Below are 21,733 nucleotides of genomic sequence, written 5' to 3' on the forward strand. Positions count from 1 at the left end.
ACAGAAGCTGCTGGGGCCGAGGTCATGTTGTTTCCTGCCATTCCCAGAGCTGTTTAGTGCTAGTTTTGTGCAGTTTGCTCCGAGCCAGGAGAAAATCTCCCATCTGCAGAACTATCCCCCATCAGAGGCTTCCCCTAGTTTCCTTGCACATGAGTGGTCTGTGTGAAGGTGAGTCTGAGTACGTGCCCCAGGACAGCGCAATCCGATGCCAACCGTCTGCCGGCCGGGAAGCGTGTGTGCCCATCAGGTGTACTTGGTCCCACCCAGAACACTGCGGCCGCTCTTACTTTCAGATCCTCAGACACCCACAGGAGAGCACATGGGTCTGGTGGCCGCTCACACCCACCCGCCACCACCACCGCCTCCCAAACAACTAACAAAAACAAGCCTCCACTTCAGACCAAACTTCTTTTGAAGCTCCCAGCTCAGTAGGAAGTAGGAAGAGGCCTACTTCCTAGGCTTTAGGTTTTTTTTTTTTTTTTTAAATTTATGGGACAGACAGAGACAGAGCATGAACGGGGGAGGGGCAGAGAGAGAGGGAGACACAGAATCGGAAACAGGCTCCAGGCTCCGAGCCATCAGCCCAGAGCCTGACGCGGGGCTCGAACTCACGGACCGTGAGATCGTGACCTGGCTGAAGTCGGACGCTTAACCGACTGCGCCACCCAGGCGCCCCTGCTTTAGGTTTTTTGTAGTTGCTTTAGGTCTGCTTCCTAGACAACATTTTGGCCCCCGCCTGTCTTCCTTCAGTCTGCAAACCTCTACTGAGCATCTGCTGGACGCCAGGCATGCGGTGCTGTTGGGGGTTCGGTGAATAACAACAAGCACAAAGGTCTTGACGGCTCAGTTCTGTTCTTCAGGCACCTCTGTTTTTGTTTTTGTTTTTGTTTTTTTGTTTGTTCTAGTGAGGCTCCACACCCAGCGTGGGGCTTGAACTCACGACCCTGAGATCAAGAGTCGCACATTCTCTGAGCCAGCCAGGTGCTCCCAGGCAGCTCTGATTCTAATGTGCAGTCTCATGTGAGACGTGTGGAGGGTGAAGGCGTCGGGGGACGTGCAGGAATTTCCAGCTTCTTGATGAACAATTAAATGGCACCTTGGAAAAATGCCCGGGGAGACTGATTTGGTGCAAGTGAATGTCAGTCATGAAAATGTGTGGTTTCGGGGTGCCCGGTGGGCAGGCTCAGTCACAGGAGCGGGTGACTCTTGATCTTGGGGTTGTGAGCTTGAGCCCCACGTTGGGTGTGGAGATGACTTAAATGAACTTTAAAAAAAAAAAAAAAGAATAGAGATGTTTTCAGCTTTCTGAAAAATTATGCTCCGTGGCTAAATCTTGAATTATTGGCTCTCAGATTATTTAAAGAGGACCCCAAGCACTAGGCTGTCTTGCCAAGCCACACGGTGTGGAAGGTGGATGAGGTTGGAAGGTGGAGGAGACTTTGTTGGAAGATCACAGGAGAAAATACTTTGGATGGAGAGAGATGCCGCACAGAAAACCATGTGGTGGTCTCCATTGCCCACCCAGCACCCACTCCTCCCTCCATGGGAATTGACAATCACCCATTTCCCACACTCGGTTCCAGGACAGCCCTAAAGACGCTCCCATCCTCCCTGCCTGACGGACGCGGCAGTGACCACGTGCCACACGTGGGACCAGCGAGGCCAGAGGAGAGAATGGTTGGAGGTTTCTGGGGATGGTTTACCTGGTTTTTCTGGGAGAGGCCTTTAGCAGTCTCCTCTTACCCCCTGTAAGTGGGCCTCTAAATAGCCTAAAACCTTCAGGATTAAGCCGACAATGAACGTCAAGAGTGAGCCCACAGAAAGCACCCTGGTCCCTTGTGGTATTAGTGACCTTTTGCCAGAGTCCCTCGGAAGCCAGCCCCGCCTGTGGGCTTCCGGTGAGGTGAGCCCAGACGTGTTCTTAATGTTTAAGCAATTTGAATTGAGGTTTCCTGTTCATCGTAGACAAAAGCGTCCTTAGTGCCAAGGTCCTCTTACCATTGTGGTTGTTACATTATCATGTTATTTTTTTCAGACTTCTCACCTAGAAAAAATAGGCAAAATTATATATGTGCCATGATTGCCATCACAAGATAGTTCATTTCTTTTATTTCGTTTTATTTTTTTAGTGTTTATTTATTTTTGAGAGAGTGTGAATAGGGGAGGGGCAGAGAGAGGGAGGAACAGAGACTCTGAAGCAGGCTCTGTGCTGACAGCGGCGAGCCCGACATGGGACTTGAACTCACGAACTGTAGTTGGACACTCCACCAACTGAGCCACCCAGGCACCCGTCATCATAAGATAGTTCAGATAGGAAGATGTGCTGAAATTAGTGATGATTGCCTGTAGATGGACTTTTTTCCTGCTTCTATGAACCTGTACTTTAGTTTACATGTTTTCTACAGTGACCCTGTGTGACACATCAGGAAAGAAATGCACAGGAAGTAAGACTAGAAGACAGAATGGTTGGGAAGGTTTGGGAATATTAACCAATTTTTTTTTCCTTTTCTCTATTTTCCGATTTTTGTATAATATGCCTATTATATTACTTTGTCATTTAAAAATGTTTTTTAGGGGCACCTGGGTGGCTCAGTTGGTTGGGCGTCTGACTCTTGGTTTCGGCTCAGGGCATGATCTCACAGTTCGGTCGGGCTCTGTGCTGACTGCTCAGAGTCTGCTTGGGACTCTGTCTCCCTCTCTGTCTCTCTGCCCCTCCCCCCACTCCCACACACACTCTCTCTCAAAATAAACTTAAAAAAATGATAAAATAAAAATGGTTTTTAGTTCCTTCACTGGAACTCGAAAAGAGCGGGGGCTTTCTCTCCTGCTTCCAGCATGTTCACACAGGGAGGCAATTTCCAGAGCAGAAGGTAGGGAAGGTGCATCATTCCAGACACAGGGTGCACAGGGGGGTCCGTGGAGCAGCCTCAGGGTCACAGCGGCCCAGGGCGCGACCTCTGAGAGGGGAGCAGGGACCTGCAGGTCTTTTCTTTCAGAGCGTTTCTCTGTAAATCTTTAATTACATATTTACTTGTGCTCTGACCGGAGGGCAGCTGGTCGGCTGCTGAAGGCGCACAGGGGCGGGCCTCTTACTTTGCCGGGTATAAAGCTCCGGGTGCTCAAGGACAGGTGCTTGTTGAGGAGTGAACGAAGGTGAGAACAGAATCAGCCCTCTGGTATTGCTCTGGGGGTAGAAATACTTTGGGGTATAAATATTTCCAGTTACAGGGACAGGCTAACTAGCATCAAAGCCCTTATCTCTCTCCTGGTGGTTATGGTCTTAGGAATAACATTTTGAGAGGAAAACAGAAACACTAGAGAAAGGATTTTAGGTCTGGAGCCTGGAATCTGCATTTTTTCTTTTTTTTTTAATTTTTGTTACGTTTATTTTTGAGACAGAGAAACAGAGCATGAGTGGGGAGGGGCAGAGAGAGAGGGAGACACAGAATCCAAAGCAGGCTTCAGGTTCCCAGCTGTCAGCACAGAGCCCAACGTGGGGCTTGAACCCACGAACCGCGAGATCATGACCTGAGCCGAAATCGAACGCTCAACCTACTGAGCCACTCAGGAGCCCCTTTTCTTTTTTTTAAGTAAGCTCTACACCCGGTGTGGAGCTCAAACTCACGACCCCGAGAGCAGACGTTGCAGGCTCCCCCAACTCGGCCAGCAGGGCACCCATCCCCCCCCCACCCCCCCTGACTCTGCCTTTTCTAACAAGTGCTCCAGATGGCCACGGATCAGGTGCTGTGGGGCCCACACTGGAAAGCGCGCCCTGGAACATCCTGGAGTCTGAGGACCAACCTCATTCGCAGTCACCGGCTCTCAAGAAAACCATGCACATGTCCCTGTGCGTGTTTAATGTGAGTCAGTCTTTATTTTGCACTTGTGTGGTGCATTAACAAAGTCCACGTACAAGATAGCGTTACACATTGTAGGTTAGCATTACAGCATTATGCAGTTTCACACAACTCATGTTAGCTTTTTTCCGTTTTTTCTTTTTTTTTTTTTTTTAATTTGACACATTTATTTTGAGTTTCATTTTTACAAGAGAAGACACAAGGTAAAGAAAGACGACCACATCGGAGAAGGATCATGGTGAGGGCAATGTCACTGTCGTGGCCATAATAAAAGCCTTCCAAGAAAAAGGACTCGTACCGTTCCCTCTCCTGAGCAAGCCGCTCCTGTCCCACAAACCAGTTCTCTCTGTTTTCATATCTAGAGCATGTTCATGGACACGTACCTCGTGGCTGTGCTCCACCGAGAAGAACCGAACGGAGGAATAACTCATAGAGGGACTTTTGTTATTACGAAAAACTCTTGTCTTCCCAAAGGAATCAAGATTATCAGCAGAGAAGGACTGACTCTTGGAAAATCAGAAGTGACCGTTCCCTAACCCGTTCCCGACCACGAGTGCCTTGTGCAAAAGCTAGGGTGCGACTCTCTTGTCTTTCAACTGACTCCGAGGAGGACACTACTCCTCCGCCCTTTCAGGTGGCTCTGGGAGGGACACGGGTGAAAGCCGAAGGCAGCTAGGAAACTTTGGGACAGCAAAGCCAAGGGCATGATGGTTCAGGCGTGAGGTAGGAGGGAGGGGCCCTGTGCTGTCTGCCTCCTTGGAGGTCACTCCTGGCTCCAGAACTACGGTCCCCGCCCTGTCACCTCACCGCCCACTGCTCAACAGCCCAGAAGAATGAGGGAGGAAAGCCGCCTGGAGGCGGGGGGCGGGGGGGAGACTGGGAGAGGGGGCCGCAGGAGGGGCTACAGGCACTCAGCGGGGCAAACACCAGACTGTCTCGCCTGTTGCTTTGCACTGTTTCTGGGAAGGACACGAGCGGGGTGCTCAGCGGTTTCTGATCTTCAGACATTAAGGCGATGAAGAGGAAGCAGGTTTTTTCCTAAGGGGGCTTCAGGACGCTCCTGTCCGATTTACATTAAACTATCTCAAAATGCATTTTTAGAAAACAAAAATTATTTTCTTCTACGTATGATACAGTATTTACATTCCATGGAGTATAGGCTGGAGACCAGTGGGGACACCGCCGGGCCGGGGAGTCAGACGAGGGCGGGGGCCGGCGGTGTGGGCTCCGGGCCTGCTCAGCACTGCTCCGCACTGTCAAGAATCCAGGCTTCAGAAAGAACAGCTAAAGGGATTCAGGGGGAGCAGACTGGTTTTAAATCCGCAAGAGCTCGGGGAACGTCAAAGGCAATATCGCCGCCCTGTCTGGACACCCGGCCCCCTCGGAGGCCAGAGGGAAGGACGGCTCTTGTCCGGGGTGGCCCTGCCTTGGCGGCCCCTTCGGGCCTTGGTTCCGGCTGCTGCTCGCGTGAGCCCCCACGCAGGCCAGAGGAAAGGCCTGCAGCCAGCGGACCAGGTGTCTGCCCTCTGGGAGGCCTTGGCCTCAGAGCCACGGCCCGCCCGCCCGGAGTCAGGAGGCCTGAAGTTGAATCCCTCGCACCCTGGGCTGCCCCCATCCCATCCCTCCACCTGGTCTCGACCCCTGGAGCCCGAGAACCACGAGGGACGGGATGTTATAGAAGATTCCAGGTTACCTTGATCACTCCTTAACTCAACGTTTACTTATTTCGTTATTTTTAAGAGCCGCGATTGAAAAATTCAAGGATACAGACTAGTTTCTGCAGGCCCTTTTCCTTATGAAGCAAAGCCAACCTCCTCTAAGCTACCTGAGAAGACTGCAGCTTCTCCATGGTGAGCATTTCTGGGAAAAAAAAAAAAGGTCAGTTTCATCCTGCGAACCAACAAACGGCTGTCACTTGCTGGTGTAGCTGCAAGGTGGTGACGGGCACCTCCGTTCTGCCCACGCTCACAAACAGCGTCTGGGACCGGCCGCACGAGCCCACTGGTGCCACCGGAGAGCCAGATCTGAAGTCTTCAAAGCTCCCTCCAGAGCAGTCATCTAGTTCCGTAAACCCGAATTCTACCTAGTCAGTCTGCTATGTTCGTGTGCTTTGTCACAAATTAATCACAGACTGCCCCTGCCCCTTCCCCGCGGGAACGCTGGCGCAGAGACCCCACGCCTCGGATCCTCTCTCCCCTGCAAACCCTGCCTCGTCCACCCGGCCTGTTTCCTGGCTCACTCTGGACCTCTGGACCTTGGGCTCGGCCAAAGAGCAGGGGTGTCAGAGAACACGGGGAAGATGAAGCCGTGAGGTCTCACCTGCAGAGGTCGGGGGGCGGGGGGGGGGGGGAGACGGCGCCTCTCCAGCAAAGCCCGGTAAAAAGAGGCCAATTTCAGGTAATCAGCAAATACAATTCGGCACAAAACACAATTTTCATGGATCAAAATCTGTAACTTGATATTGGCAGTTAGGCTAATTTCTTCAGTTTGTATTAGACATGCAAGTATAAGGTTACATTGTTATATATAGACTGGTGAGGCCTTTCCCTCTCTTTTTCCCCATAAAAAAAAAAAAAAAAGAATTTCTAGTGCCTTGCGAAGGAGAAAAATCATCATCACTAAGAACTGATCTGCAGCTGTGGTCACGGGGCGTTCTTCGTGGGGTTTATTTTGTAAGAAATCTTCTTCTACAACTAAAATGAGGTTTTAAGTCTGCTTCTCCCTGGCGTCTCCCCGCCTGCCCTGCCCAGCCCCGGGCTCAGGCGAGGAGCACAGGATTAGTATTCGCTCAGACTGTGCCACTTGGCCACGGGCTTGCGGGGGCTCTCGCACACCTCCCTCCAGTGCTCCGCCCCGCTGGTGGTGATGCTGTGTGCCCCCAGGATCAGCCTCCCCACCGCCTCGTTCTTGGTGGTGCGGTCGAAGTCGATGACCAGAAACTCGATGCTGATGTCAGGCAGCAGGTCGGGGGGGATGTCGTAGACGAAAGACTCGTTGAAGACTGGGTTCAAAGTGCACTTTTTCACATGGGTTTTCTTCTTGGCGATGCGTTTTCTGCCGTAGTAGACGTTCACCTTGACGTAAGGATCTGGGGCCGCCAAAGAGACAAGAAAAGAGGGAGACAGACCCATGACACGGTCCTCCTGCTGGTTTCGTGTTGGCAGGGAGGGGCTCTGACGTTCCTCTCGTTGGTGGCCCCTCACACCAAACCCACTCTGACTTTAGGTGCGTCTGCCTGCCTGGGTAGGGGGGCCACGGGAGCCAAGCAGGAGTGTAACAGAACTTCCTCCAGTCAGGTCTGAAGAAACCCCGTGACACCAGGAGGTGTTTGCAAGGGCGCCGGGACTAACAAAAGCCCGCAGCCTTTTTGAGATGTCTCGCCTGGCGCGGGGGCTCAGCACCTGGCACGCACACCCACCCCGGCCCCGACATCCCACCAAACGTCAAGACCCCGTACGCCCACTCAAAGCACCCCCGCCCCCGCCAGGGAGACCTACAACCCAGGCAATCGCCACGAGGAGAGCGTGGACAGAGGAACAGGGTGCTAGGGGTTCTAAAATGCCGGCGCTGTCAGGGCCCCAGGCCGGGACGCGGTGGTGCTGGGACGGACAGAAGTAGGTTGGAGTAAATAGCTGCTACCTGAGAGACCGGTGATGTCCATTTTCGGCAGGTGTCGGGCTTTGAGGACCACCACTGTCATTCTCTGTGCCACGGGCTGGTATGACAGAGACACCTGGAGCTCCCCTCTGCTAATGCACTTCTGTGGAGAAGGAACAGCAGATGAGGGTCCCGCCACGAGGGACAGAGCCTGGCACAGTGAGTGCGCAGCAGTGACGGGGGAAGGCACAGGGGAGACGGTCGCCCTGTAGGGATGTAGCTACCAAAGTAACAGGGAGAGAAAAACGGAAATACTCTACTTCTAATCCTGATACTAAATAAAATCATCTGCGAGGAGAGGCAGCCTCGACTAGTATTCAAGAGCGCAGACTGTGAGGCCAGGTTGGTCCGGATCCAAGTCCTGCTGCGAATGCTTGTCTGCGTGACCTGGGACAAGAACTGGACGTCTCTGTGTCACCTTCCTCGGCTGAAAGATGAAGATACAAACGGTACTGACCTCAAAGCATTATCAAGACGATTAAATATGTTAAAATTGGTAAACGTTTACCTGTGCCAGTGCCTGGCACACGGGGCGCGAGACAGAAGCACATTGTCTCTGACGGTCTCATTTGGTTCTCGCGCTGAAAGTTTTGGAGACTGTAGACTGGAAGGCAGGAAACTTGGGTTGGAGCCTTAGCTTTGCCATTTACTCACCACCTGGCTTTGGGCAGGCTCCCGCACTTTCCGGTGACTGTTCTTCCATTTCACGAGTTGGATGTCCACACCTGCTCCTCCTGCCTCACCGAAAGCACTTCTGAGTGCTGGCCCCTCCCCCACTCACGTCTGCGTGTTCCCCTCTTTACATTTTATGCCAGGTTCTACTTTGAGCTTGAAAAAACCCTCCGGTCCTCCAAGGACATTAAAAAATAAATTTCTTTTAACTTTATTTATTTTGAGAGAGACAGCATGAGTGGGGGAGGAGCAGAGAGAGAGAGAGAGAGAGCAGGGGAGGGGCAGAGAGAGAGGTGACAGAGAATTCCAAGCACGCTCTGCTCTGTCGGCGCAGAGCCTGATGTGGGGCTTGAACTCACAAACCATGAGATCATGAGTTGAGCCAAAACCAAGAGCTGGACACTTAATCAACTGAGCCATTCTTAGGCACCCCTCTAAGGACACTTGAAACAATATTTGGATACTTACTACAAGCTGGGTGCTGGGGATCTGGAGCAAATAGGACCCAAATCCTTATTTTTTTCCTTCTTTCTTTTTCATTTCCCCACATTTTTCTTTTCTTTCTAGTCTCTATGCCCAAGGTGGGGCTTGAACTCACAACCCCGAGATCAAGAGTTGCATGTTCCACGGACAGAGCCAGCCGGGCGCCCAGGATCTGGTTCTTGCTCCCAGGGAGCTTACCACGTCCAGAGAGACAGGTGCAAACAAACACGCCCTCCTCGGGGCTGTCAGGACCTGTCCCAGTGCTGCTGGGGGACCCCCGGGAGGGGGGTTTGCCACACAACCTCCGGGCTGAGTTTATGACAGTGAGTCCGTGGGAAGACTGGTCAGGACGAACGGCAGGAATGGCCGCTATGAAGGCACTGGGTCCTGAGAGGGTCCCCTGTGTTCCCAGAGTTGGGGGGAGGTGCCGGGAGGAGGGAACCTGGGGGGTGGGTCAGGCGAGGACCTTGGAACCAAACAGCAGACTCAGCCGCAGCACACAGGCCAAGGGCAGCCACCAGCACAGGGGCGACAGGCGTTGCCGCCGTCGACGATTTATGAAGGCCGCTACTGTTCTAGTGGAGGCCGGACAACTGATGGATGGACAGACGGACGGACAGACAGACAGAGCAGAGGCGGCCCTGAGGCTGAGGAGGGGAGACACTGAGGCCGGGACCCGGGGATGGGTGTGGGGCAAGAAGTGTCAGGAAGAACTGACGAAAGTGGAAGTGGGAGGGGAGAGTGGAGGGCAATTTCTTGTTTCTTAGCTCATTTTTAAAATTATGATCAAAAAAAATTTTTTTTTCTCGTTAAAAATCTTTAAAAATTTTAATGTGTATCTACCTTTTTATGAAGTGAGGATGGGGCTGGGAGAAAGGAAACAAAAAGGAGGTGGGGCTCAAGGAACACTGGACATAATAAGGTAAATTTGGGACAAAAACCACTCCCTCGCTACCAAGTCTCATCCCTATGTCCTTCAAAGCCCTCAAGAAATGTCACCTACTCCAGGAGTTTGTAGACTGCGCAAAACCGGGCTACACTCACCACCAGCCCTACCCGTGCCACACGCTCCCGACAACAGCGTTCTGTGCACCTGCTTGGTGAAGGCGCGACGCTAGCGGCTGGGGCCGGACGGGGGGCGGCGGGAAGCCCTATCTGGAGAAGCTCGCAGACTTCTGCGCTACCTGCTCAGGGTGCCTGTGCAGGAAAGAACAGCAGCGAGTAATTTAATTAGCTCGTCAGTGGAAAGCGAGGGAAGAAACCTAAAAATCTGTGCTTTGATTAGAAGCCTAACTCCCCTCAAGGAATGAAACTGAGTAATAGCTCGCCTGGTTCACAAACTTTCCTGAGGCTACATTTCATTCCAGGAACGCATGCAAAGGTCCGTGGTAGGGCATCACAGGACTAAGATTTAAACTCACCCGCTAGCTTTTGAAACCAAAGTCCAAAAGCGAACAGACTTACAAAAGATTTTCACGGCTTTTCTCTGCTAGACTGAAGCCCCACGGTTTTTCCTTTCCCAGAACATACATGTTGTCAGCTCTCGATTATGTCCGCGGAAGTACCCTCGGCCAGCTTAGGATCACAGGCCGGTTGTCCCTGCCAACCAGTATACTTCTGGGCTGCTTCCTTTTGACGTGAGTCAGAACGCAATCAGAGAACGTAAACTCATTTTTACTATTAGGTACGGCCAAATGGCGTCAGGAAAGTCATCCCACGCGATAAGGGAAATTAAGCGCCTTCCAGAGGAACATTCAGAACTGAGCTTTCCGATACGGTAGCCACTTGCTCCAAGTGTCCGATTACATTTAATTTTAAATTAGTTAAAATTAAGTAAGATTAAAATTTTAGTTCCTGAGTCACACTAGCCATATTTCAAGTGTCCCAGCGCACGTACAGAACATTTGCACCGTCACGGAGAGTTCCGGCAGTGAGCACTGATCTAGAAGGAACTTCTGGGTGATCTGGGCCACCACTTCATTCCCCAAGCCCTGAAGAAATGTTAACTAGATTTGAGGTCTGGAACATCCTTGAATACTGGCACTAAACACGAAATATGCACACACAATCTTTTTTTTTTTTTAATTTTTTTTTAAGTGTTATTTTTGAGAGAGGTAGAGCATGGGTGGGGGAGGGGCAGAGAGAGGGAGACGGAATCCCAAGCAGGCTCCAGGCTCCGAGCTGTCAGCACAGAGCCCGACGCGGGGCCTGAACTCACCAACTGTGAGACCATGACCTGAGCCGAAGTCGGACGCTTAACTGACGGAGCCACCCAGGCGCCCCTGCACAATCTTTAAATATAAAGATTTAAATATAATCTTACATTATTACATAAAATTAATTATATACAATTAAATATAATTCTCACTTTGTATACAGAAAAAGGGTAGATGGCGTAAGAGGAAAACTCTAAACAACAAAGAGTTTTCTGGGGGCGCCCGGCTGGCTCAGCAGGAAGAGCGTGTGACTGACTCTTGATCTCGGGGTCATGAGTTCGAGCCCCATTTTGGGTATGGAGCCTCGTTTAAAAAAGTTACATGAGCCTGATCGTTAAAAACAAAAACCCAAGTGTTTTATTTGTAAAAAGAAAAAAAAAGCATTAGCTATAAAATTATAGCTTATGTTTCCTAATTATTTGGTTAAAACTGTGTTTTGTAAATCGTCCCTCATAGCCAAATCTTTCCAGTCTAAATCCCCATGTCCCTTCCCTAGTTCTCAGGGAAAGTGAACAACTTCTGGTTACAACTTTCTTTTCTCCCCTAAAATCACCCCTCAGGCAGTTGTTCTCCCATCCGATCCCCCCCACTTCAACTCTGGTCATCTTACTTGGGCAGAACGCCCACCCCCGTCCAGTGCCCCCGGTGAAGCCCAGGTCAAGTCTGCAGCCACAATAGCACCCGAGAGCCACTGTGCCTCCACACTGAAGGCCAGATCTCACGTCCCCTCCCCTCCCCCCTTCTCTTTCCACCCAATTCCCACTGCGAGTGGCATTGTCAATGGCTCTTTCTCAAGGGATCTTTGTCAAGGGCTGGGAGTGAGCTCTGTTTCCCAGCCCCCTGGCCGAGTGAGGCAAAAACCCTGCTGGGGGCAGACAAGCAGGAGTGCAGGGGGAGGAAGGGTGTCCTCCGTGCCTGAAAGAGCGGGGAGGCTTTGCTCTCAGGCGCCTTTCTCCCACAGCGCAGAAGAGGAACAGAAACTGGGGGTAGGGAAGACACGGTAGGGTGAGGGTCCGTTCCAGAGGGACTGGCGAGCCACACAGTCTTTGCACCAGGTGGCCCCGCGCGTCCTCAGTACAACTTTATTGGGGCCAGAGGTCCTCTGGGGCCACCTCCACACCAACCACAGCCATGGGAAAACGAGAAACAAAAACCTTGATGTTCAACCACATCTTCTCTTCCCCAGTACACACACACAGCCACGCTCTCCGTGGCTCATTTCTTTCTCTCTTTTCAGTCCCTTTTGGCTCGACTGGATGACCTCTCAGGTTCCTTAGGAGTCTGAGATTTTGAGAATCCTGGCATTCCCACGACCACTGTCCCAGGCCATCAGCACCAGATGTGGCCCAGGAAAGATGGGAAGAGAGTTGGAAAACAATGACGCGAAGAGATTCGGGGGAATCTAACAGCTCTGCAAGACCCGCTTGTCAGTTACTTCTCTTTCCACCCTCTTTTGCCCCCAGGCCCCCTCTGGGCCGCCTCCCTCCCCCTCGTGGGTGATCTTTTATGGGAATTTACTTGCATTTTCACTCTACTTTAATTCACTTTGATTTTTATCTTGAGGGGTGGCTGGCTGTCTCAGTCAGAAGAGCAGGAGACTCTTGACCTCCGGGTCATGAGTCCGAGCCCCACGTTGGGTATAGAGCGTACTTAAAAATAATAATAATAATTTCTAACCAAATGAAATATTAGAGAAATAGCTGCCCCCCGCTTCCCCCCCCCCCAAAAAAGCTCATTCCAGAGTCCAATTCAGAGATTTAGGGCATTATAGAATTTATACTGTGATCTTCTTTTACTAATAATCAAGGGCTAATTTTTCCTAAGAGCTAACAGCGCTCTCCGTGATCCCATCAGCCTTCTCTGCCAAGGATCAAGGCCGAGAAACGGTGGCCGCTGGCCCCGAGTGAGGACTAAAATGGGAGTCACACACGACAGCCAGTCCTGGGCTTCGTCAACCAGACCACACTAGGTAAAAGGAAGGATGAGAGGCGATTTTTCTGCTGAAGGAAGTTCAGGTAGGGGTGTGGGGTTATCTGGGGAAACCCAATTCCCAGCAGTCCCCACCCAAGCCTCCGGGTGGGAGAAGAGAGCGTGGCCCTGTAGCTCTTTATAGAGTGCGGGACGGTCCAGAGCAGCTCTAACTGCTGAGCCAGGGGGAGACCCAGAAAGGGCAGACTCTGGGCCACAGCAGGGAGGGTGCAGGGTAGACATCTGGAGGCCGTGCTACAGGCAGGCGTGTGGACTCGTGGCTCGGGACGGAGCGCAGCCCTGGCCACAGGCGCTGGCTGCAGAAACACGCTGAGGAGGTCCAGCGGGCTGGAGGGCTCTGCGTGTCCTGTCTGTGCCTCTCCCAGGGGGCCTGTTGCTCAGGATCCTCGCCCTGGCTTGTCCCTCCTGAAGGGAGTTAATAAAGTGGAAAGAAACGTGGCTCTTGCCAAGAGCCCCTGGCGGTTTAGCAAATGCCATTGTCTGTGCTCCCTGGCCAGTGTCCGGGATTTGAGGCTGTTTTGTTCCCAGCCCAAATCAGTCCCTTTCCTGGCCAGTCTCTCCCCAGCTGCAGCCTGGCACAGAGCCATCGCCTGCTTTCAGCCTTGGGCGGCAAGAGCACGAGCCGTCTGGGGGAGTCTGGCCAGCTGGTGGCTTCACCGAGGCTGGGGCTGCAGGGAAGGACGGTGTGCGGCGCTGATGAAGGCAGGCAGTGGAGCACTGGGGCTGCTGGAAAGGAGGAGCAGGGAGGACTCAGCAGAGCCCCGAGGAAAGGAGACGGCGGGGAAGGGGACGCGGTGGAGGGGGCTGAAAGCATGTCACCGCCGCAGTTCCGACCCGTGCTTCTGAGGGTACAAGAGCCTCTGCTGTGTTGGGCTCTCGGACGTCTCCCCCTGTCTTGGCAGGGGACCAGCGTTTAGGACCCGAAGAGCACCTCTAACGCCCTTCAAGATGCGGGGGCTTCCCTGGCCCCTGGGAGGCAGGGCTGGTGTGCCACGCGGCAGCCGCAGCTCCCCGGGCAGTGGCGTGGCCGGGCGGCTGCTGTGACAGGTGCCAGAGACACAGCATGGAAGGGAGGAACCCGCCCTCGTCCAGCGGGTAAACTGTGCCCGGCGCTCAGGGCACACCCAGCCTCTACTGGCCCCGTAAGCCTCCTTTGTCCGATCCTGGCCCTCCTGCCTCCCTGCTGAGTCCAGTGTGGGCCTGGAGGTGGAAGAGGCGTCGGGAGAGAAGCATGGCAGCCAGGGCCACGGCTCTTTCTGGAAGGTGAGCAGTTGTTCTCAGCGGCCCTGACATCCTTTCTGAACCTTCCACCTCCTTCTGCACACCCCTTGCCTTCCTTCGTTTTGTTAAAATGTAAGTGTCTGCTAACCACACGTACCTCCCAGGGACCAAACCTTACTAATGACAGCAATAACAGTCGCGGTTACGACTTCTTGAAGGTTTACGGTGTGCCTGGGGCTACGTAGATGTACCATCTCGCTTAGTTCCCATCAGAAACCGAGATCAGAGGAACTCAGCGGCTTGCCCAAGGTCAGCTGGCTGGCGAGATTTGGATTCAAACTCGGGTTCGACTTCAAAGCCCCTGTTATTAACCACTCCTGTCGTATCTTGCAACAGGAATGAAACTCTGCGTTTAAAATGCCAACAGCCTCTTCCACGCTGACCACCTGGCAGTTGTCAAGACCGTCTTTCTCCTTCACTAAAGTAAAGGCCCCTCAAGGGCAACGACGTGCCGGACGCATTATCTCACCTAATCCTCATAACACTGCAAGGAAGACGGTATTATCGGCCCCATTTCACAGACGGGGAAACGAGCTGAGGAGGGTTCAGGCGCTCACCGGGGCCACTCGGCTGGGAGGTGGTGAGCTGGGCCTGGAGTCAGCCAGTCTGGCCAGAGCCGGAGCGCTCCACGGAGAACCACCCTGCTCCCCCGGCTGTGGGAGAAACGGGCGAACTGGGGGGGGGGGGCACGTTTCTTGCGCCCCTGAAACTACAGGTCAAGAGCCAGAGCCACCCAGCGGGGAGGAGGCAGGAGGGTGGGCCCTGACTCCCCGGCCGATCTGTGCAAACGGGGTGACGAGGATGAGCATGTGTGGCGGGGCTGAGGCCCGGGAGAGGGCCTGGGAGGTGAATCGAGTCCCTACACGGCATTTATGGAACGGCTGCGAACACACAGACACACGATACTACTTATACCCGCGATCTGGGCTGAGAAAAGGAAGCTGAGGGCAAGATGACCGAAGCCCCGTCACAGTTCAGCAGAGGAAGGTCACACATGACTTTGGAGAAGAAACCGGCCCCCACAGCATTGATGTCATGAGGGTCTAGGACCGGGGGGCCAGCCCGCTCCAAGCAAGCCCGGCTTAGCATCAGGATGCCCAGCACTGGGCGAGATCTCAGCAGCTGCCTGTGCCTCTGTCCTTGCCAAGTGCCTTTTGGAGGAGACTCGGCTGGACAGGCCCTCCGTTTTACTCCGGCCACTGCTGATTCTTGACAGCCCCTCCTTCCATCCGTCCGCCCCCTGCCCTCCATTTGTCCCCTGAGCTCTCATCTCCCCCCACGGGGCGGGGGGGGGGGCCCCCCCCCCCCCCCCCCCCCCCCCCCCGGCCCCCCCGTTTCACCGGGGGCCGCCCGGGGCCCCAACCCCAGCCCCCCCCCCCCCCCCCGCCAACACACTCTTCCTCCTCACCTGGATGTTCCTTTTGGTGATGTCCCTGGTCAGCTGTGCCTTGCCCGTGCTGGGGTCCACGCCGGCCAGCGGCACCATGACCTCCCCGATGACGTCGTCCCGGGAGAAGCGGTCAAAGCTGAGGACGAGGAAGTGGAGCACCAGGTCTTGCAGCTGGCTGTACGGGATGCCGTAGAAGGTGAAGGTCTCGTCAAACACGGGGTCCAGGGTCTTCCGCAGCACTCTGGTCTTCACCCGATGCCGCTTGTCGGGAAGGATTGTCATTTTGATGTAGGGGTCGGAGCCCTGGGTCTGTTCATCCATCACCGGCAGCCCGTGAGCCTCCTGGATTGTCACCACCAGCGCTTTTTTCGGGAAGTTATAGTCCACCGAGAAGGTGAGGGATCCTAGCATGACGTCCTCCTCCGGAGACGACGGAGAAGTGGTTTTGCTCTCCCCAGGGGTCAGGCTCGCGACGGGGCTCCTCAGTTCTTCCCCATAGTCCACTTTAATAGGTAGCTGGTCCATACAAGATCCAGAGCTGGGGCCCCCGGGGCCTTTGTCTCGGCCCAGCAGGCCAGCCTCCGCCGCGTCCACCAGCACGCTCCCCCGCCCCACTTCCCTCCCGGGGCCGTCTTTGTCTCTCCGCACTTTGATGATTTTCTTCTTGTTGCTGAGGGTCTCTGGGTATATGCTGATGCCTTTGAGCATGTGGATAAACTTATAGGGGGGGGTCTTGTGCTTCTTCTCTGCCCGCTGGTGGCAGCACGTCCACACGAAGACGGTCACCGAGACGCACACCACAAGCACGGACGCCCCGACGAGGCCGGCCACCACCGGCGACACATCTGCAGGTGGAGACCAGAGACGCGTCAAGGCAGGTGGACCTCAACCCCCGTCTGCAGCTCCTCCACTGGGGGCCTCTGCGAAGCCAAGGCAATCTGGCACCTGCCCCGCCAATCCGGCCCGTCTGGGCTTGAGAACCTCCCCTCTCCCGGGGATGCCCCGCGCCATCCCCTCCCACCAACCACGGCTTTTCCTTTCCACCGAACCCGGTGAAGTCTTTCTCTTCTCCAGGAAGCCTTCCGGGAAGGGCCCCACCCGACTCCCCGTTCTTTCCCTGGCCCTCTCGCAGCACTTAAGGACTTGGGTCGCTCCTACTGATTTGTGATTCACATAAAGCTACCCTGTAGGTGTTACAAAGTCACCTCTACCTCAACTGTTACACAACGCTCAAGGGCACAGGCTGCGTCTGGCTTCGGGAGAATGTTCCACAGCATCCAGCACAGGGTTTGCCGTGGGCCTGCGCGGGTCGCCTGGCAGCTGGGGTGGAAGGATGTAGGGCTGAGCCTGGGTGGTTTGGGGAGTGCGCTCAAGGGTGGTAAAAAGAAGTCTGGATCTGAGTATTTTAAAAATACATTCCAAATTTCAGCTCCCAGCTCCCAATACTTGCATCTTAAATAGGAAGAAACAGGGACTGTGCAAAATGTCAGCTCTTTGCTCAAATATCACCTCAGCAAGGCCTTCCCTGACCACCCTACCTCAAAGCTCAACCGTCTTCCCGCCTAGACCCCCCGCCCCCGGGGTCCTACCCTGTGTCATCGTCTCCATAGGTCTATCTGTCTCACACACGGCAAAACACAAGCGTGTGTGCACCCCCACAATATGTATAGGAACACACACAGGTGTAAAATTTTACGACAGTAAGTAACTTCTTCACTAAAGAGTAAGTTTCACGAGAACAGGGATTTTGTCTGTTGGGTTCATTTCTGTATCCCCAATGTTGAAAACACAAACGTGTACTTGGCACATATTTGTTGCATGAACAGATAACTAAAGAGAAACAGACCGGTTCCTTCCCTTCCTCTCCTCTTGTCCTTTCCCACACAAGCTGGGACCCTAACAAGTTTGGGGTTTCTTTTGCCCTTTAAGTTCACCGAAGTCAAACTGGATTTGGGCCTTAAAGGTCTCGATAAGGCCTCTGGTTGCCCACATTACTTTTTGGGGAAGCCATGCGTAGGGCAGGGAGGACTAAGGAAATAAACGTGACTTCAACATATTCCAGATTCTTCCTGAAACATCCCTCCACAGGTATCTGCCCGGCTCACTGCCTCACCAACCGCAGACCTCTGCTCCAATCTTACCTTATCAGAGCAGCATTTCCTGGCTGCGCCAAGTGAGATAATATGCCCATCACTCTGCTTTATTTTTCCGCATAGAACTTAGTACTCCTGACATATATTCATCTGTCCTCCTTACGAGATAAGATTAGTGACTGTCTGTTTTGATCACTGCTATATCCCCAGGTCCTAGAACCATGCGGCACATAGTAAGTAGTCACTGAAGAAATGAATTAGTGAATTCACGATGGCCTCCACAGACAGGAAAAAAAAAGGAGTCCGTATGATTACATACATCAGGGATAAATGTAAAATTCTATATTGGCCTTCAAAAACCTGTTGATACACAACGGGAGGCCTTACTTAACAAGTCTGAGCAGAAATAATCTAGTTGTTTATTCCGAAGTATAATTAGGCTGATGCCAACCTACACCAGGAGTATGATGTCCCGATGACAGGGTTGGGGGGTAGCATAATTTAATCTGCCCTGGCATAACATATATGGACTGTTCTGTCTAGCAATGACAAGAATAAAAATCGCTATTTTTCTGTGCACATTTATTGTGTCCTCGCGTTGTTCTAGAGCTCTCTCTGAATCAATGAATTCACTGACTAGGTACCACTAATATCCTCACTTTATAACTGAGGAACCTGGGGACTCAAATCTGCCATAGGCCACGAGGTAGCAACTGGCGGTGATGGGATCCAAACCCTGGTCTGCCTGACCCCAGAGCACCTCTCCATTAATGGATAATCAAGATAGTAAAAGCCCTGGAAACCGTATCAAATGAGGAAAAGTTGAAGGGATTGGAGCTGAGGGGTCTGGGAATAACAACTTTCTTCAATCATTCAAGGCATTTTGATGGAAAAGGTCTGATTTGACTTTACAAAGGGGACAGGTCTAGCACCAGTGCATACAAGCTACAGGAAGACAGATTTTGACTCAGTGAAAAGAGTCAAATTATTATTAGTTCAGCCTCACAATGGCCCAGATTGCTTCGTAAGGCAGTGAACCTCCAACTGAAAACTTCTGGAGGTTTGATCCCCATTGGTCAGGCGTATTCTGAGAGAGATCTCTTCAGTAGAGATTGGACTAAATGTCTCTTAAGTTCTTTCTCCAACATCCCATGATGCTATGAAAGTTGGGATCAGGCAAGAAAAGAAGACATTACGTTTTTAAATAATACTAAGGAGTGAAGCCGTTAACAAAATAAACCGAGGTTTAAATAATAATAGTGTCTATTCTCATATATTAAGTGAAATAAGAGTTGTTAGTGACAGGTTTCATAAAATAGGAGCAGCCTTGGCGGTAAGCTCCTTGAAGGCGCGTGGAAATAACACGCTGTCCATCTCTGAGTCCCTGAGTCTTTGCATTTAATAGGAGCTCAGTAAATATTTGTTTGCCCAACTGATTGGATTCAGTTGTCAATCAGAATGGGCACAATGTGAAAAAGTGGCTTTCCATTCACCACCAACCAGGGACATTCCTGAAAACTGCTTGCTACTGACTAATGACAGTGAACACTGGTTGCCTCCAGGAGAAGAGGAAAGCAGGAAACCAACAAGACAGGCACATTTTTGACAATGATGTGAAAGGGAGGTGTAAAGGCCCAGGCTGGGGACACTGGAGTAATCCTTTTGGCTCCACTATAGACCTACTCTGTGATCTCGCAACAACCCACTACTGCTTATAATGCCTCCACGTCTGCGGTTAGAAGATGGGGGTGGAGGTGGGGGGCGCGCCTGGGGGTCTCAGTCAGCTGGGCGTCCGACTTCGGCTCAGGTCATGATCTCGCGGTTTGCGAGTGCGAGCCCCGTGTCGGGCTCTGTGCTGACAGCCCAGAGCCTGGAGCCTGCTTCCGATTCTGTGTCCGCTCCCTCTGCCCCTCCCCTGCTCATGCTCTGTCTCAAAAATAAATAAAAACGTTAAAAAAAATAATAATAATAAAAAAGAAGATGGGGGTGGGATGGGTAGAGAGAAGAGGAAGGACTCCCGCTTTCAGGGGGATAAAGAAGGGAAAAAAGACAAGCAGATGAAGCCATCCGTGGCTTATCCAGCTGCTCTCTACCTGGTTTCCCACTCTTGCCCCATTTTCTTCTTCATTTTCATATCTGTTAACCCCCGTCTCTCTCCCCCACACCCAAGGCAGTGAACTAGAAAAAAGCAGAGATGCCGAAACTCAGAACCCTCTGTCTTGCTTTAGTCAAAAGCTTGGTGGGAAAAGGAAGTTGGAACTAATGGCTGAAGCCAGCGTTCTAAAGTAGTCGTAAATTGCAGTGACTGTGCTGCTTGCTCCTTTTGTCCTCCAAGGTCACGGATAATTGAGTGTTGGCTTGGTGTATCTCCCGAGGGCTAAGGCATCTGAAAGGAAGTACTCTAGGAGATGTGAGGAAGTCAGAAATGGCAGCTATGTAGGACCCTCTGTACACGCCTAAAGACCCGGGAGCCATATTGGGGCTGTGCCCAGCTCTCTCAGCCTTTGACCAGACCTGCTGTTGACACTCCCTGTGCTAAAACATAAAACAGCCTTTCCCTGTCAAGTGGGCCAGGGTGACACAGTGAAATGACAGCGGACTTTGTTTTGGCGTCAACTGGACATTGGTTTGAATCCTAGCACTACCCTTGCGTGTTTGTTTGACTTTACCCCAAGTTACTTTATCTCGCTGAACTTCAGTTTCCTCATCTGGCAAATTTATATAATAATGCTAAAACTGGAGGATACCATAAGGACGGAATAAAATGGAGTACGTAAAAGGCTGAAATAATCGTTTCTCGCTCTCTCTTTTTTCAAATTTAGAGAGGGGAGATGGGGGCAGAGGGAGAGAGAGAGAAAGAGAGAGAGAGAGAGAGAGAGAGACTCATCAGCAGGCTCTACACTCAGTGCCGAGCCCAACAAGGGGCTCAATCCCATGACCCCGGGATCATGGTCTGAGCCGACTGAGCCACCCAGGTGCCCCCGTCTTTGAAAAATCTTTTTTCTCTTTTCCCCCTAAAAGAAACTGCTACATTATGTTTCGGAACTTCTAACTTTCTCAGGAACCTGGAACTGCAATTAGAGAAAAGAGTATGTTGGAAAGAAGGTGTAAGAAGAAAAAGAGCAGTACGAAAATCACGGAGTGCTCACGTAACCACAAAAGGGCCACCTATTTTGGAAATTCAGGACTCAAAGATAAAGACGCAGAAGGTGAATGAGGTGTAAGAAAGAAATACGGCTAAGATTTAGCCTTTGGGAATCAGTGGGAACCAGTAGCTAATGGGTGTGATCTGTTTTCTGGATGCTTCCCCTGCTCTGATGTCTTCTTTCTGATAGTGAGGTGGGAGAGCTCATTGGGTTCTGTTTCCACGAACCCCTTACCGGGGAGCGAGAAAAGCCATTTCCTACTTGGATTACGGCCCCACCCTAAAAGCTGTAGTCTGGATGCTCAAGATTTCTGGGTCGTCGGAGGGACAGACAGGCTGTCTTAGGGGATGTGAAGGAGCCCTTGGCCGGCAGCGACGCTCATCCAAGCTGGGGTAGACGTGAGGGAGGAGGAGCAGGGCAACTCCTCGATTTTTGGCCCAGGAAGTCTGCACACCTGGCCCATTTTGGAGGAAGCCCCACAGAGGAAAACACTTGCGCGCCCAGCTTGTCTTTCCCTTCTTCCTCCCATTTTCCACTCCACTCTCCGCCCCTGGGCTTGCAGCCGAGCCGAGAGCCCAGAGGCCCGGGTCGGGGGCCAGCCGCTCCGAGGTGACGTAATGCCTTCCCGGGTACACAAAGCGGCCTCCCCCGGGCCCGGCCTCCCCCGCCCCTCCCCCCCGGCCGGGCCCGCGCCCCCGCCAGCGCCAGCGCGGTGAGTCCCCCTCTCGGAAAAGCCAGCCAGGGAAACAGGGAACAAAGGCCCGGGGAGAGGGGCCTGGGCGCTGCCAGGAGGCCCAGAATAGACATCACGTCATCCCCGGCTCGGCAGCGCCAAGCGCCATTTGGTAGCAGCGGACGGACCCACCATTACGGTGCAGAACCGCGCTCGAGGGCCCTCGGCGGCCGCCAGCCCCGCGCCCCGCGCCCCGCCGGCCGGGCAGCGGCTCCC

The 21,733-nt window shown here is 52.8% G+C and overlaps 2 protein-coding genes across 2 annotated transcripts in view; one reads left to right on the forward strand and one right to left on the reverse strand.

Annotated features, from left to right (window-relative positions):
- Positions 1-3,848: 3,848 nt before the first annotated feature.
- The window catches only part of SYT11 (synaptotagmin 11), an 18,963-nt gene continuing 1,078 nt past the window's right edge, over positions 3,849-21,733 (reverse strand). Inside the window, exons 2-4 of the mRNA XM_040452702.1 lie at positions 15,564-16,390; positions 7,494-7,617; positions 3,849-6,945 (exon numbers count right to left, since the gene is read on the reverse strand). Coding sequence (XP_040308636.1) covers positions 6,635-6,945; positions 7,494-7,617; positions 15,564-16,390 — 1,262 coding nt within the window. The 3' untranslated portion in view covers positions 3,849-6,634. The remainder of the gene's footprint in view (positions 6,946-7,493; positions 7,618-15,563; positions 16,391-21,733) is intronic.
- Positions 21,462-21,733, forward strand: part of LOC121015622 (GON-4-like protein) — a 75,973-nt gene continuing 75,701 nt past the window's right edge. The window contains exon 1 of the mRNA XM_040452688.1: positions 21,462-21,496. The gene's annotated coding sequence lies outside the window, so the exon portion shown is untranslated. The remainder of the gene's footprint in view (positions 21,497-21,733) is intronic.

This window comes from Herpailurus yagouaroundi, unplaced genomic scaffold, assembly GCF_014898765.1.
Source record: "Herpailurus yagouaroundi ecotype Mexico unplaced genomic scaffold, PumYag 207, whole genome shotgun sequence".
NCBI lineage: Eukaryota > Metazoa > Chordata > Mammalia > Carnivora > Felidae > Herpailurus > Herpailurus yagouaroundi.